At 46.0% G+C, this 17,227-nt stretch overlaps 1 protein-coding gene across 1 annotated transcript in view; it reads right to left on the reverse strand.

The window, feature by feature from the left end:
• NR2E1 (nuclear receptor subfamily 2 group E member 1) overlaps positions 1-16,066 on the reverse strand; it is a 31,848-nt gene extending 15,782 nt beyond the window's left edge. The window contains exons 1-2 of the mRNA XM_070953567.1: positions 16,042-16,066; positions 6,735-6,880 (exon numbers count right to left, since the gene is read on the reverse strand). Coding sequence (XP_070809668.1) covers positions 6,735-6,880; positions 16,042-16,066 — 171 coding nt within the window. The remainder of the gene's footprint in view (positions 1-6,734; positions 6,881-16,041) is intronic.
• Positions 16,067-17,227: the final 1,161 nt, after the last annotated feature.

A 17,227-nucleotide genomic window follows, 5' to 3' on the forward strand; every position in this document is an offset into this window, starting at 1 on the left:
TTTCAGAGCAGAGCCGGACCGGTGGGCTTCGCTCCCATTTGAAGGGCGATCGAAGCGCGGCGGAGGCGGCGGGGCTCTTGGCTTTTGCTGCTCGGCTCTGCCTTCTAGCAGCCACTAGTAACGGGGCATCAGCAGCAGAAGGGCGAAAGGGGAGCCTGGGGCAGCTGGCTGCAAAAGCCCCCCCCCACTCCTTTTCCGGAAGAGGGAAAGGCATGGAGACACCTCAAGGCGGTTAGAACAATTAATCAGTGGAACAACTTGCCTCCAGAAGTTGTGAATGCTCCAACACTGGAAGTTTTAAAGAAAACATTAGATAATCACAAGAGCCTTGGTGGCACAGCAGACTAAAGCACTGTTAAGTAACACCAGCTGCCTGCAATTACTGCAAGGTCAAATCTCAAGGCTCAAGGTTGACTCAGCCTTCCATCTTTTCGAGGTGGGCAAAATGAGGACCCGGTTTGTGGGGGGCAATAAGCTGACTTTGTATAAAAAAGAACACCGTTTACGGGGGGGGGGGGGCAAAGCCCTACTAAGCAGGTACATACAAAAGTATGAAGGCTATTGCTTAATGCATTGTAAGCCGCCCTGAGTCTCCGGAAAAGGGCGGCATATAAATCGAACCAATAAATAAATAAATAATAAAATCATTTGTCTGAAGTGGTGTAGGGTTTCCTGCCTAAGCAGGGGGTTGGACTAGAAGACCTCCAAGGTCCCTTCCAACTCTGTTATTCTATTCTATTCTATTCTATTCTATTCTATTCTATTCTATTCTATTCTATTCTATTCTATTCTATTCTATTCTATTCTATTCTACTCTACTCTACTCTACTCTACTCTACTCTACTCTACTCTACTCTACTCTACTCTAATTGTATTCTATTAGGCTTGGTCTGGATTCTGGCTTAGCTCGCTGGGTGTATCCAGCAGGCTGATGGCTTTAGCCAAATCGTGGTTCAAGAAATCAGAGCTTAGATGTGAATCCTGTCTAAAGGTAGAGCCCGTTTCTTTTAACAAGCCGCTTCCCTCCCTCCCTGCCCCACACAAGCACACCTACAGCTGCCAAAAGAGCGATCAGGCAACCGAGCAATGGTTAAGCCCCGTCTATTTCGGAGTGGAGTCTTCTATTTGCTTCGAGGACGGCTCCCTTTCAGACGGGCGGGCACCCCCGAGATTGCATTCTGAAGAGCCCGTGGAGATCCGCCCAGGGGCCACGCCCTGCTCACTGAAGGGGGGAAGGGGGCTTTCCCGTGCCTGCAAAGATGCTCGCCTTGCCCTCGACGGCAGCGGGGAAGGAGGACTCGCCGGCGGCTCTCGGAAGAACCGAAGCCCTGGGGACCTGGAGTCCTGCGCCTGCGCACCGTGGCTCGGAAGTTAAAAACGACCGCGGCTCCTGGGCTCGAAAGGGAAGAGCGAAGTCACCCGGCCAACTTGCCTGGGGGATCGCGCGCTGGCCTGGAAGGTGCGGTGAGCAGCCGCCCCCTTTTGCAACCCGGGGAGAGGGGGGGGCACCCTGGTGATGGAGAAGATGACGATGAAGATGATGAGATCTGTGTCACCTAACAACAGGTTGGAGGAGCGCCTTGTTGGGAGAAGGTTGGCCTTCAAGGGGAATGGAGACACTGGCCTCCCCTGACCCCAGACTGTGCTGGTTGGGGCTAATGGGAAATGTCTCAATATGTCTCCTGTGAGAGGAGACATAACTGCAGTCTTGATCTAGAGCAATCATCCCCCAAGACCTTCTCAGGGATCCCCCCCCCCAAAAAAAAATAAAAAAAAATTGCCAACCTATGTTGAAAAATAATACATTAAAACCTACCAAATAATGGTAAGAAGCTGTAGTGGAAGTAAATACGTCATTTAACATTTTTAATATAAATATTATAACCTATGGAATCAAAGTTCTTTTTGAGTCCTCTGTATTTATTTATTTATTTAAAAAAAAAAATACTGGTCTGGACAATGGTAGTCTTAAGAGCCTAAGGTTCTTAAGAGAGACCTGTCTGACTATAGAAGCAATTCTCACTTTACTCTTACTTTGGCTTCTTTCTATAAACTCCAAATGAATCGAAGCATTAATAAACTGGGAAAAAAATTCTTTAAGTCAGTTTTTCGGGTAATAATTGGGCCAAAGGAGGGATGAGCAGAAGAGATTGAAATTATCCTTGGCCCCACACGGAGGCAGTGATGCAACACTCAATATTTTATAAATACCTTGGTTTTGTAAAATTCATATATAGATGGTGCTGGATATTTACAACTCCCAATCCTCAACTTTTCATTTTTCTGTGGTTCCCTAAAGATCTTTCTGCTTTATTCAGGCTCCTTAACTTCCCTCAAGAAGAGAGTGGAAAACTTCAAATTAGGTTTAGGTTTTGTTACTTTAAAAAAATTCTGTTCTCAAACATTCTGGTTCTAAGTGAGATGACCACACACAGACACCCAAAACCCCTCAAAGTTTCATGATAGTTAACTAAGCAACAATATAGCTGGGAGGCAATATGAGGGTGAAGAGAAATACAGTATAACAGGAGAAAAAATAGGTTCAGAACAAATCTTTAAGTATAACAAATGGCAGATATTCTTCAATCTATCCTAGGTCAGATTCTACTTTAGAATGCAAGTAGCGATGTCTTCCCGCTTTAGCAAAAAATAAGTATACATAGTAAAGGTAACAATTGTATCATATATTTCTATTCAAGGATTTGTCTTTTTTAACTTGAGGAAAAGTTTAAAAATATAATACTGCATCTGCCATTTAAAGTATAACTGAGCACATCGCTATGGACTGAAAAGATCCTGGGTACTTATTATTAAGTCACCTCAAAAATGAATTTGTTATATCACATTTAGCAAAGGCGTTCAAAACTGAAGCATTCTAATCTACATATATTTAGAAATAATGACTAGAACCTTTAAATTTCACAGAAGGTAGCCAATTTCAATTCAAATAATCTCAATAAATTCTTCTCTCGATTTTTACCTCACTCCCCAGGTCGTCTTAAATAGTAGTTTCTTTTCAATTAATTTACTACCATTTGATTTTCATTAAAACAATTTAACTTTCATTTAATTAACCTCGTTTGTTTTAACCCAATCACCTCTGGATTTCAGCAAGAGAAATGTGTTTTGTCGGGTGGCAGAAAAATTAGAAAGTTGCCTAATTTTTTTGAAAGAATGTATATGTGGGAGAAAGACAAAGAAAGAAGAAAAGGAAGAGGAGCAGGAAGAGAAAAATAGCCCTATTATTTTTTTCTCTTTTATGAATCTATTGATAAACCACAAGATATAGAACATTATTTTCTAAAAACAGGCAGGAGAGTTTGCATCTATCTAGATGCTGCTTGTCTGGCCTAATTGTTTATTTCAAATGCTTATCAAAGATCTGGATTTTCCACCAATGAAGAAAATATCTTTTTGTGGATCAGTTTCAAATATACCACGTCTCAATGTGTCTTTCCAATAATTATTCCAAATAAAATAATCTGCTATCCATGGCTCAAAGTGTTCTTTTAAAAAAGACAAGGCTTTCTTTTATATGCTTTTGCATACAATTTGTAAGTTGGCCCCACAGAAATACAGTTCAAATGCAAAAAGGCTCACAACCTACAGTTCCATTGGACTATAACTACATAACATAATCTGTGCAAATAAGAACATTTGGAAAGTGAGTTAAAGTGAAGAAAATGGCACTGGAAGAATTAACACAGATGAGAAGAATTACTTTTCACAAGAGAGTAATTTCTTGCACTTTTAATAGCCTTAAGAAAATAATTGTGGCAGAAACTATTCAACATGGAAGGAAATGAGAAAGTTGCACAATTCCATGTTCATACCACTTTGAAAAGTATAAAGTATAATGTAACTTTATTTGCATAGGAGTTTGAAGGAAGAAGAAGGGAGGAAGTGTATGTGCATATGTTGTGTGTGTTAATAAAATGAAAAGGGAAAGGAGAAATTATAGGAAAATATGAGTAAGGCGCATACCTGGTGAGGGGAAAAAAGATCAAGAGAAGAGGATTATCAATAGAAACTTTCCCAGAACCCATGCTGGGAAAAACACAGTGACAATTGCTCTTCCCAGCCATTTGACTCCAAATAAAACTGATTCAAAAGTTCATCGGTTTTAAAAATGAAGGTGCTATTATTATGGGACAGGAAAATGACAGAAAACACATAAAGGGAAACTAAGATCCCAGTTTTGCAACATATCTGATACTCTGATTATGAGAAGGTAAAGAAAAACAAACACTGTCTGGGAGTTTTAAAAAGGGTTGAAAGAAAAGAAATGATTGGGGTATTATGGGGACCAAAAACGTACTTGTCAGGGCGCTGATTAATCCCAGTCTGCCTTTGGGATAATCGCACCTTGATTAAGAGGGGTGGATCGAGACCTTTCCTTGCCAGCATACTTTAAGAAAACAAACCGGAAGATATATCTTCTAAGAAAACTCATTTATTTGTTATAAAGAAAATAAAACATCTCACTAATCTAATAGTTACATTTTTATAACATTCCTGCCGGACCAGCCGGACCTCTGGCAGGAAAAGAAAAAAAAGTGTGAGAGCAAGTGAAAGAAAAGAATGTGGGTGGAGGACATGCGCAGTTTAGCTTACTGATAAAGATTCTTGGCAAGCTACGGAAAGTCTGATAGTCCAGAAATAATGAGCTCTGCTGGTAAATACAAAAAACACAGTGACAGTACTCTATTATTTTCAGCCATCCTAGTGCTGTGCTGTGCTCACTCGTGCTACAATAACAGCAGCTACCAAGGTACAAGAGGAGGAACATCCTCTTAGGCTTTTTTGCAGCAGCTCTACAAAGATCACAGAGGTGCTCCAGCCATGATTCCAGGGACCAGAATCTGGGCCAAAGAGCAACCGTCCATTGATTGGTTCAAGTGCCTAGCAATCAAACTCTATAAGAACTTGTAGAGATGGGATGAGATTGAAATTCAGTGCACGCGATCAAACTGAGGTAAAGGGAGAAGCAGATAACACATTGCTTGGAAGGTGATGTACCATTAATATCTGCCAGAACGTCCTTTGTATCTTGTCCACCATCTGCCAAAAGAAAACCTCAGGTGTTACCCTGTTCCTTCTCCAAAATTCCACCATGCAAAGCTTGAATTTCTGGGTTTTGGGGATTTGGCTTATTGCACACCTTATTCCTGGCTCCTTGGAGAATATCTCTCTCTCACTCACACACAGAATATTTAAACAACTGGGCCAATTTTACAGTTCCAATGACCTTGAGCTTTATACTACATTCTAAAAACACTTTTTCCATTAATGGAAATGGGGTGGGGGGAAATTGCCCAGGTAGATTCTATCTGGGTCACATAAGCCATTTTGTGTTAAAAGTCATACTTGCCTTATTGGTTTGGTATAGTAAGCTAGGATTAAAACAAAACTGCTATTAAATTTAGATGAGTAAATAAGTTGATTCCTCATCGATTTTTTTATTTATTTATTTATTTTTATTTTTTTTTTAAATTTGATTTATATGCCGCCCTTCTCCGGAGACTCAGGGCGGCTTACAGATTTAGTAAGTGTCTCCTCTCTATAATCAAATACAGTGAATTTGGGGTGGGAATACCCTGACAGCTGCACCCAGGTGTTTGGGAGATTCAGCTTCTGCACTTTTTCTTGGAATAACTGAGGGGTATTTTTATTTCCTGGCAACAATACAATATTAGCCCCAATTTTTAAGTTTCCTCAAGGCCACCATGAGAGTAACTCTCACATTTTATGTTAATTTAGGAGATAACTATTTTCACTAAAATGGTGGTTTCTATTCTTTCTCTCTCTCTCTCACACACACACACACACACACACAACTGCCTATAAATAAATATCCCACAGGACACTAATTCCTTCCTTCCTTCCTTCCTAATATTTTAAACAATTGGCAAACTGGGACCAGGGAAAGGGAATTATTTTTAAAGGAACAATGAGTCAATCAACTCAGGATATTTACTCAGGACCACTTTGGTAGGTCAGTGAAGTGAATTACCCTGGTGCTTTTAGCTCTACAACTACAAAGCCCATGGACTTATTCTGAGTATGTCCAATTCCTATATACTGTAGCCATCTTCACTCAGCTCCTCAAAATTTCCAAAAGATGATTTAAGCTGCGAATTTCAACCCTGCCTGAAATATTTCCTTGCCTGAAATTTTATACTATAAAAGACTGCATTGTAGCTCTATTTAGAGTAAGCAATATCAAATCAAGCCAAATTTGCTTCTAAATCAAAATGCATGGCACTGGGCTATACATTTCGCTAACTACATCAACTTTCCTTGCTGCTCATTGTGCACTGAATGGCAGCTTTAAAAGTAGCCCAACTTTTAAAGGATCTTAAAGCTGAAAGCTTCAAAGGGAATCTATCGCACTTTTGCTGACTCCACAATTTATTTTAGGGGGACAAGAGAAGTGTTGAGCATTTTCTTTTTCTATCCGCTTTGAAATCTTCAGACTATGAAAGGCATATTTAGCAGATATGTCCTTAATATGTTGGGTTGACATATTCAAACGTATTATTGGACACACTACAAACTCTGCTATGTTAATAGAAATTTGGTGCTCACCTAAGTATACATCGTTTTGAAAAATCAAGAGGGCAATCTCCCCAGGTGACAGGAATTCCCACTATAATATACAACCTACTTTGCCCAAACCAGAAGGAAACTGTGTGCAGGGAGGGAATCACAAGAGGTTATGCTATAAACAATACCTGGTTTCCAGATTTGCAGACATAAGTCCTATTCCTTCTGATGCTTCGTTTGAAAAACCCTGAGCATCCATCGCAGGCATAAACCCCATAGTGCTTGCCAGAGCTGCGGTCACCACACACTTTACATGGGATATCTAAAATCCGGCCTGAAAATGAAGGTGGGGAGAGAGAAAAGTGATCATTTGGAAGCAATAAGGCATCAGAACTGGCGTCATGATAGTCATAGAGTTTGAGAGAAATGGGTCATTTTGCTAATTAAACAAAGCCAAGGAATCCACAGAAATATACATTTCTTTAGAGCAGATGTGAATCTGCCTTAAAAACTGAAGAGGACGTGGTCCCATTTAATGCAAAGAACATACAATAGGATTAAAGCAGGTGTCCTTAATCTTCCACCTCCACATTTTGTTAGGTTACCTGTCAGGAGCGAGATGATCAGCATTAAAATCAACAGGCTGGGAGAGCATCAGATTGGGAAGATGGTTATCTTGATAATATAAAAGATTCTTCCAAGGTGAGTTTGACTGGCAGTGTCTTCGTGGTCACGTTTCTTACATCATTAATGCATCTTTCTTGGTCCCAATACAAAAGTACTTTGTTACTGATACCTTTTGGGGATTCCTCCCGCCCATTTCCCAGTCTTAACTACTAGACATGAGATTCCCCAGTATTAGTCTTCCATCCAAATACTAACCAAACTCAGTCTTAACTTTCATAGCTAAACAAAGTCAATCAGGCGCTAACATATGCTGAGATTCGACAGCTACTCCACCTTGAGTTAATTTCCAATCAGTTAAGGAGGTATGCGTATTTCCCCCTTTTGTCTTTCATTATTAACCCCTAAATATCCTGAGCTAGGCTAGGGACAATAAAGAAATTGATTTACTCAAGATCACCAGAAAAACTTTTTGGTGAGTAGTGATTTGAAGATGCATTTCTCCAAAACTATTTCCACACCCCAACAATTGCATAAACATTGTCTGTGTAACCCAGTTTAACTACTGATTTCAGAGATTTATTTTTAAGTAGGTTTTCTTAGGAACATGGTCTTCATCTGTAAATGGAAAATATTAGTACTAACCTACAAATGTATTTCTCATGAAAATGAAAATATTAAATATATAATACAATCCCTTGTACAGTATTCCTAAACACATGTGTTGTCTGGTTGAACATTATGATGTTTTGTTTGTTGGGGAAAGATGCAATTTCTGTGCTTTATTTCTGAGCAAATATGAACCATCCTTTCAGCAGTGTCACAAGTCTACACATTATCTAATCTGATCTTGACCGTAGAAATAAATGCTGCGTCCAAGACAGATAGAAGTTGGATTCTGTTTAAATACTTCTAGCAGAGCGGCAATGACTTCCTCCAACAAGTCTGGTCCTACCCTTAGATAAGGGCTAAACTCTAAGGCTTTAGCCTTAGCAGATGTTTCTTCTCCTGAAAAAGCCACCGTTATTCATTACATTTGCACCTTGCTTGTCAGAGAAGTCGGGTGAGATTTCCTACCAAGTGCCAGTTTATTCGCCATGAATGCATCCTCTTTTGGTTCATGCAGTGCATAGATTGTTGGCACAACTTGCTTACCCATAATGAACTCTAAACTTAACTGCTTGGGATGGCTTTCCTCCACCCCTTAGGCCAGTGTTTCTCAACCTTGGTAGCTTGAAGATGGCTGGGGGATTCTGGGAGTTGAAGTCCACACATCTTCAAGCTTCCAAGGTTGAGAAACACTGCCTTAGGCTAAAAAATGGTTGGCTAGGTTGGGTTCAGTATGTTCTATCAAAGCAGCACTATTTTGTCTTCTGCTATGTTGCCCCTTCAGATGCCTGGTAGCATTTATCCAAATTCTGCCTTCCTACCATTATCACACTGTACTCTTGGGAGTCATATCACATTCCCCTCAAAATTCAGAGTTCTGGCATACCCCTTTCTTACGGAGGACATCCTGCCAGAAAGTTTCATTAAGTACAAATGGCCTTTATCACTTAATGAGTCACTAACTCAAAATGAGTCACTAACTCAAAACAAACACGCGGAAGCAGAATGCCCCTTTTCCAAGGAACAACATTTCAGCCTGCCTTCTTCATGTCAGATTTGTTGGCACTTCTCCTGGTTATAGTATTAACCTGCAATTGCCAGCAAGGTACGGTACTTCAGAAAGTTTACAGGGGGAAAAAAGCTTGTCAAATTTGATGGGTCCAGCTGTCTTAACATTTCTCACTTATTCTATTTGCTGCCGAGATTAGTCAGCTGAAAACCAAATGTCTGGGATCCAACAACTAGTTGTTTCCTCAAGAGTAACTGTTTCAAATTCCTTCTTCCTTTTCTCCCCGGAGTTTTCCCCAACCTTCATCCTAAACCTGACAATGGTTCTTCTGTTCTCTCTTAACTCCCAAGATAATTTTGATAGTACGCTTTCATTACTTTGCTCTAAAGAGACAGGTTCTAACTAACCTAGCGCCTGCCTTTTCCCAACTGAAGGCCCTCAAAATATGGTGGGCTACACTTCTCATCTACTAAGGGCCATGTTATTTAGTGGCCAATGGGATGGGAATTCTCATCCATTGATGGAGTTTCAGAAGTTGCTCATATATGGATTAATCTTGCCTTTCTGCTTTCATCTCCTATGTGGATTCCTGCTAGCTGACAGCAGTTGCCTAAAAAAACCTTGATCACCACCAAGGATTGCCTTAGCCACACTCCTCTTTAAGTAACCAGTGTGCAGGCCATCATCTTCCCCATAGAGTTGAGAGAAGGCCAAGTTCTTGGACTTCAATGTGACTAAAATGCCCCCAATTCCAGTCTTCCTTGATATCAGTTCTATCAGAACCCCTTGCAACTTCTTAGAGATGAAATGCAGTAACGAACGTGCTTTGCTTACAACTTGGCCAAAGTGCCTGCAATGAGACTGGCAGACAAATGAAGACCTGGCAGCATATTGTTGAAAACATTGGCAGCTCCAAGACTTAGATGCTTAGAGATAAGGGAGCACACTTACTGTATTTCAAAGTAAACATGCATCAGCCAACGGTGTCCATCAGATCCTGCCCAGGAATACCTAGAGCTCAGTCCTATTGCACAAAAAGTTGACTTGCATAGAGAATGCTATGACTGCAATCGGTTGAAAGAACCCTTGATACTGGATGTTTAGAGAATAAAGTGCCGCCGAGCAGTTTGCTTTGTAAAACCAACCCACTGTCCTGGAACTGAGATGTCAAGAGGCTGATGCTTAACGTCAAAGAAGCCACAACGGAATGAGCCCAGAGATCGCCCTGAGCTATAAACCCAAGTTGGTAAACCACAATTTAAGGAATTCCCACAACACTGGGTACCAAAACCAAACTAACCACATTGGTGGCTTAGTGCCAAGTGGGAACCCGGGCATGGGAAGCCCTGAACACCACGCTCGAAATGACTGATCCGGGGGAGGCAGGAAAGAATCCGAATCTCCCCGGAGCCGATTCGGTCATCGACGCTTCTTGAGCCGAGGGGTCTCTGAGCAAACCACCCGGAGGGAGTGGGAAGGGCAAGGTCAAAAATCCGGCTCTCGGGAGACTCGGAGAAGCCGAACTAGGCTCTGAAACGAGGCCTCCCTAGCAGACAATGAGGACATTAGATAAAGTGTTAAGTTAATGATCCCCCCCACCAATGGAAACTCATCTGACTGCCTCCAATCAACGTAAGCCGCCGGCTTCTCCCCCAAATGTAACTCGACAGCTGCTCTTTGCAGCAACTCGGAGTGGAGGAATGGGATTAGGTGGGGAGCCTGGGCGGGGGCGGAGGGGGGGGGAAGAGTCAGAAAAGAGGAGGTGGCGGCGATCGGGGGTTGGGCCAGCCAAGCGAGGGGAGTCCTGGGGGAGGGGAATCGGTAGCCCTCCCCCCCCTCCGCGTAAAGTTGTGTCCTGTGGTAAGAGGGAGGGGTGGCTGGAAGTAGGCGTTGTCCAGGAAAGTCGGGCCAAGCCAAGCTTGGCTTCTCAAGCGCTCTAATTACACGCCTTCCTTGCCACCTGCCTATTGGGTCACCAGTGACCCGTCAAAAAGGGTAGCATGGGAATTCGGATTGCACACAAAGGCTCCGGAGGAGAGCACTCGACTCTCCCCCCCCCTCCTCCTCCTCGCCCCGCCCCCTGTCCCTCGGCAGACTTTCCACAGTTCTGGGCGAAAGTGTGGGGGAGGAGGAGAGAGCAAATCGGACATGCAACGGTGCCAGCCCCTGGTGTTGGGTGTCACCTCCGACAAACCGGGCCATTTCCTTATGCAAATCTCCGGCTCGCCTTCTCGACTCGGGCTGCTTCGGATCCTCCCCTCCCGCCAGCCCGCCTCTCCTTTCCTTTCCTTTCCTTTCCTTTCCTTTCCTTTCCTTTCCTTTCCTTTCGAGGAGGACAATACAATCCGGGCTGTGCTCTTAAAAGCGATTTCAAAAGTTCACCTCACTGTGAAACGCTACTTAAACCGAGGTAATTTTGGTCTGAGGTATAGGGGAGACCTCCCCCTTCCCCACGAATCTTAGCTTCGATTAGTTTTAATCGAAAGAAACTAATCGTGGGCCGAATGGGACTTTTAGATCCGAATAAAATATCTGTAGCTAATTAGGATTGGAAGCCTCTCTCTCTCCCCCCCCCCCCAGTCGATCCAGTTCAAATGCTGGAAGATTATTTTAACACTGCGATCCAAGCAAAGAAATATTTTGACCCTTAGTGCGAGCTTCTTTAAAAGTTTATTTCTCCGAGGAAAAGTAGGGTGAAACCTGAAGTACATATAGTGGGAAGTACATGAAATTAAAACACAAGTTTATTTCCAACTATTCTGGAGGGGCTTTCTCCCACTTTTTTTTAAAAAAAATCTCATTTTCCGTGGGCCCGGTGACCACACGAATTAATGTACTATTTTAAAAAAAATTTAATAGAAACATACAGCAAGAACGTTGTGGGTGATCATTCCGAAAACTCTTTGCGTCCCTGTAACAGAATATTTTAAAAACTCCCAATTTGGAATTGGATTAATTAAATTCCTAGCTAACCAAATAGATGGAGTTGTTTAATTTTGGTTTGCAAACCACCTTCAGCGGAGCAGGCCCAGTTTCTCGCAAAACCTCACAGAACGGGTCTCCTCTGAAGTAAATTCCATCCTTTGCAGAGACGCTCACTCCAACGCAGGCTTGTTCGAAGCGGAAGGCTGCTTGCAACTTGAATCCCGGGACAATTTGCGGCAGACTCCTTGCTCAAAGATCGCCTCCGAAGGAAGTTCTCAACAATCCTAGGGCGGCAGGCGCTGGCTCCCCAGTGCCCCCCGGCAGAAAGAGACCGAAGCCCTTGGAGGAATAGGTTCCCTGGAGCCTCTTTTTTCCGAAGAACCAAGAGACACCCCATCCCATCCCAGGAGGCCGGAGCGAAAGTGACTCTGCGAAGAAGAGCAACAATCGTAGAAAACCCCTCTGGGAAACAGACCGAACCCTCCAACACGGACGTTGTTTTCGATTGACAAATCAGTGGCAGTTTTACCTTTAATTTCGGGGACACTCTGCACAGCCTACCCTAATATATTTTAATTAACCGGTATTAATTCTGTTTGTATTAAACAGGCGTCGTTGTCCTGATTGCATTGACGCCCGCTGGGATTCTTCCAAACTCCTCCGGCGCTGCTTCCCGTCTATCGCTCCGTGGTTCTCCACTCCGACTAATTGGGTGCTGCTCTGCCTCAACCCCCCCCCCCGCCTCCTTCGAGCGCCCGGAGGTTATCGCCGCAGGCGGTGGGGTCTCCGATGCCCGCAGTCTCTCCTGAATGAGCCCGTTGATTTAAACACCAGGCGCAGGAGCGCAGCCGGCTCAGCTTCTCCGACTTCCCAGGTGGCTTTTTCAGGATGCCCTTTCCCGCCTCCTCTCTGAACGTCGGGATAAATGCGGGATCCTTGCTGGGGGGGGCATCCAGCCGGCCTTGCCACCCTTCCAACCCCCCCCTCCAGGAGGGACAGCACACGGATTTCTGCCTTAAACCCGGGCACCTTCCCCTCCCCGTCTATAAATCTTAGCCCGTTTCTATCCCGGGTCTCCGTCCTCTGCTTCTCTTTTGGGATGGGGAGACGGGCCCTTCGGTTTCAGCAACGGGAGACCAAGCTGGGGAAAGTAAAGAAAGATCAAAATCCAGAGGAGCCTGGATAGCTCAACAGACTAAAAGCCTGTTATTAACATTCAGCTGTCTGCAATTATTGCATGTTCGAATCTCGCCAAGGCTCAAGGTTGACTCAGCCTTCCATCCTTTCTAAGGTAGGTGAAATGAGGACCCAGTTTGTGGGGGCAATAAGCTGACTTTGTATAAAATATACAAAAGTATGAAGGCTATTGCTTAACGCATTGTAAGCCGCCCTGAGTCTCCGGAGAAGGGCGGCATATAAATCTAATTAAAAAAAAAATTGGGGGGTGGGGGATGAAGGAAGCTCGGTTCCCTTCAGGCAGGGTCAGCCCAGTACCGTCAAGCGCGGGGTGTGTGGGGGAAAGGCCTGACTCCACGCAGAAAACAGGCTCGGCCCGTTCCTCGACGGGGCGTCCGAGCTGGAAAGGGTGGGGGCTTCCCCCCCCCCCCCCTTCTTCTATGCCGGAGCATGGCTGTAAAGCTCCCCTGGCAGCTTCGATTACTGTAATTACCATCACAGACTGCTGAAAGAAGTTAGGCGGCTCGAAGAGGACTCCGCGGCGGGGTCCCCCTTACCACCCAAGCAGCCAGAGCCTCGCCGACCGCTCTCCAGTCTGGCGGAAGGGAAAGCGCAGCCACCCGCAGGCCCCCCAACCCCACCCCGGGCTGCCGTGGCAGAAAAGGGGCTTCCTTCTGTCCCGGGGCTCCCCTCCCCTCTCCGAGGACCCATCGATCTTTCTGAGACCCAAAGCAGACTGACAACCCCGCTTCCACTTCTGGTGGGTGCTCTGCCCCAGAAGGGGCGCCGGTGGTGATGGGGGACGGTCGGGCGAAGCCTGGTCTTTCGCCGGGTCCCTGGGAGGCAGCCGCCTTCCCTTTTAAGGCATTAAGGCAGCATCCACCGCCATCTCCGACCGAGCTCAGCGCTTCAGGGCGAAGCCGAGCGTCGGTAATCGTGGCTGCTGGAGAAGGAAAGCTCCCGCGGGGCCTGGGGAGGCCAGCAAGCCTAGAACCCACCTTCGCGCGTGTCCTTCCCTGCTAGGGGGCACCTCTCGCTTTCGACAGCGCCTAGTTCGGAAAAGACGGTCCTGAAAAATGGAAACCACCAAGCTTTCGCATATACTTCATTGACCTAAGCAGGAGCGCTGGCCTCGATGCTTACGGGCTCTTCCACCCCCCCCCCGTTGCACAGCTCGCTTTCCTAAACCCTTTCCAAAAGTTCCTAAGGGCCGAAGGGTGGAGGAAGGATCTTTACGACAGACGGAATATGGAATTGTATACACGGCGGGGCTTCCGAGTCGATGAACCGGAGCCGTGTCGGCCCAGCTCAGCCCCTTGCTCCGGCCTGCATTTGATTTCTCCCCCGGACTCGCGCCCCACGTTTCCCAGTCGCTTGGGTGGGCCTCTGCGTCGGTCTCGTTGCGATTGCAAGGCAATGCCCACCCGATCCGAGAGAAAGGAGAGTTGATCAAAATCAAGGGCCTTTCTCGCCTGAAATCCCATCGCTGTGAATCCACCTGTTCACTCCCCTTCAGAGAAGCCGGAAGGTTCTCTGGCCGAGGGTTTAGAAACGGGGGTTGGTCGGTTGGTTCTTTCCAAGTTTACTTTCCAGCAAGTTTTCAAAACTTTCCCCTCCGTGCTGGAAGCAGCAGAAGCTGAATAGAAGCACCCCGGAGCCTTCTCCTCTTTTCCAGGCCGAGCAGCTCAGGAACGATTCCCCTGGAGGCGGTGGAACCGTCCCTACTACGTTCGGTCCGGAGAAAGGCAGCTGGGCCGAGCGGAAAAGGGCCAGGGATTTCCCCGCTCTCTTCCGAAACGTTTCCTCCAGAAAGCTGGCCCTGCGCCCCGCACCCCGTTTTCCCTGGCAAGTGTTACAACGTGGCCTCGATCCCTCTGCCCATTAACAGATGGAGGAACCGCTCTCGCCTTTTCTTTTCTCGAAAAAGGCTTCGTTTACACCGCTTCCTATTTTTCTTTGATTTTGTTTAAGATCCCTTTTTAGGCGATTTCTACACCTCAGTTAAAAAAAAAAAAGAGAGAGAGAGAGAAAGAGAGAGAGAGAAAAGGAGAGAGAGAGAGAGATTTCGGTTTGTTTGTGACCTGCCACAAAGTTTCTGAATGCCACCCCGTTGGCGCTTTAGAGATACAGAATTCGAAAGAAAGTTTAGTTAAACCACAACTTTGCAGGGAGACAGGCAGCCCGAAAAAGGCGGCGGCAGCGATCAAGGGTGAAAGAATCTAGAATTTTAAAAGCCGAACTGCACCCACGTGTTTCTGTTTGCCACCCTTTCCTTACTAGTAAAATAATAATAATAATAATAATACAATAAAATTATAGCCAGAGGAATTCCTTCTAAACCGGCTTCGCCCATCACCTGTCACAGCCCAAATTGGATTGTGCCTGCTGCTGGCTCCCTCCCGCATCACAGTCGACTTCCAAAGTCTCTTCTTGAATTTCTAGCGTCTGAAGCCAACTTCTACCCACAGCAGTCAATCAGACTTAAAAAAAAAAAAAATTGGAGGGGGGGGAACGGGACGCCTTCAGTTATGAGTGTATTCGGACTGGGGATTAAGTGAAATGTGACTTTTAAATTGTTTCTGCTTCCCCGGTTTTTTTTTTTTTTTTTGGTTTTTTTTTTTAGGATTATTCACCAAGGCTGGAAATGGTGTGCAAAGTATTCCCGGTAAATCCTCTTTCAGCAAAGCCCACCCCTTCTTGCGACTGTAGCTTTCAGCTACGGGATGTTTAAACTTCTTATTAGATGTATTAATTGCAGAGAGGGGGAAATGCCTTCTTTCCTTTTTCTTTTTTTTTGCATTTCACCAACTCGTTCACATTTCAAGAGGGGGGAAAAGACGATCTTTAACAAAAAAACAAAACAAAAACCCTCGTCCCGAGATTTTTTTCACACCGAAGACTTTTTTGACACCCCTACCCCAAGCAAGTGCGTCTCAAGTTCATTTTAGGCCCGGGCGGCGCAGCTACTACACTTAAAAGTCAGCCAGCCTCCCCCCCCCCCAGAACCCTGACCCTCCCTGCGTTTACTTGGGGGAAGAAGGAGGTTTAGGAGAGCAAGCAGATCCCAGGCTCAATTGACCGAGTGGTCAAGCAGTGGCCCAACGCTCCCCTCTTTCTCTGTGGAGGGAGAGACCCCGCCAAGCATTACTCACTTGTTGATCCCGCCGGCTTGCTCATTCTGGGCTCCTCCGGGACGAGCGTGGCGGCGTCGTTGCCTTAAAGGAGGCTCGCTCTGCAAGAGGCTTGCCTGCACTTGGGCTTGCCGAAACTCCGCTCGCTCTTAGCGCTGCTCCGGACGGCGTGACAGGTGCTTTTAGAGCCCCCTCCGCCAGGCCGAACCCCGCATCTTCTTCTTCCTTCTCCTCCTCGCAACCTTCTACGAATGGGTGTGTGTGTGTGTGTGTGTGTATGTGTAAACTTGGACCGCTTTGCCGAGCCGAAGCTTTTCTTTTTTCTCTTCTTCTTCTTTTTCTGGCGAGGAAAGAGCCGGAGAAAGCGCTCGCACCGTCTTTTTCCAAGGATGAAGTGGTGCCTCTGCCCCCGAACAGGGATCCGAAGCTCGGTGGCAGGGGCTGGGTGGCTGGGTGGCTGGGTGGAAGGGATGGGGGTGGTGGAAACACGACGCCTGCAGAGAAAGGCAGGGTTTGAGAAGCGGAACGCGAGCTGAGCAGCTCAGTGCTCCCAAACACCGATCGGAGGCTGAAAAAAGTAAGAAAATGCGCATGGGAGGGGGGGGGGGGTTTCGGAGGAGGAGGAGGAGGAGGAGGAGGAGGAGGCAGGGTCTGGTTCCCAGAAAGTGAATGGCAGCAAAATCAAGAAAGACAGGAAAAGTGAAAGGGCGCCAGAAGTTCCTCGCCCTGGGTTGACTTGGCGCTTTGAGCCTCCAGCCTGAAACGCCTGTAATATCCCTCGGGAATTCTGACAAGCAGGCAGCCGGGGAGGGGGGGGGGAAGGAGAGAGGGGAGGGGACGCTCCCCTTGGCTTCTCTTGCCCCCTCTCCGCCCCCGCAATCCAATTCTTGGAGAGGGCCGTGACGTCAGCCGAGGCTTTGGAGGAGCGAGGGAAAGAAAAGCCCAGCAAATGAATGAATTTACCTGCCCGCCTTCTGAGCTGCAGCTTGGAGAGCTTGATTTTTTTCCGGAGCCTTGTCCTCTGAGCAGCCACCAAAGCTTTGGAGTGGGGGGGGGGGGGAGGAAAAGAGCGAAAGGAAGGCAAGTTTGGGGGATGGTTCCCGGGGAATGTCTTAGCGAGTTCGGTTCCCCTTTGGAGGGGCGATTAACTTGGTAATCGCCATTTGCATCAACAAGCCTCTTTTCCCCCTCGGGACTTAAAGCGACC

This window comes from Pituophis catenifer, unplaced genomic scaffold (assembly GCF_029215685.1).
Source record: "Pituophis catenifer annectens isolate HBS135680 unplaced genomic scaffold, rPitCat1.0.hap2 SCAF_1, whole genome shotgun sequence".
Classification (NCBI taxonomy): domain Eukaryota; kingdom Metazoa; phylum Chordata; class Lepidosauria; order Squamata; family Colubridae; genus Pituophis; species Pituophis catenifer.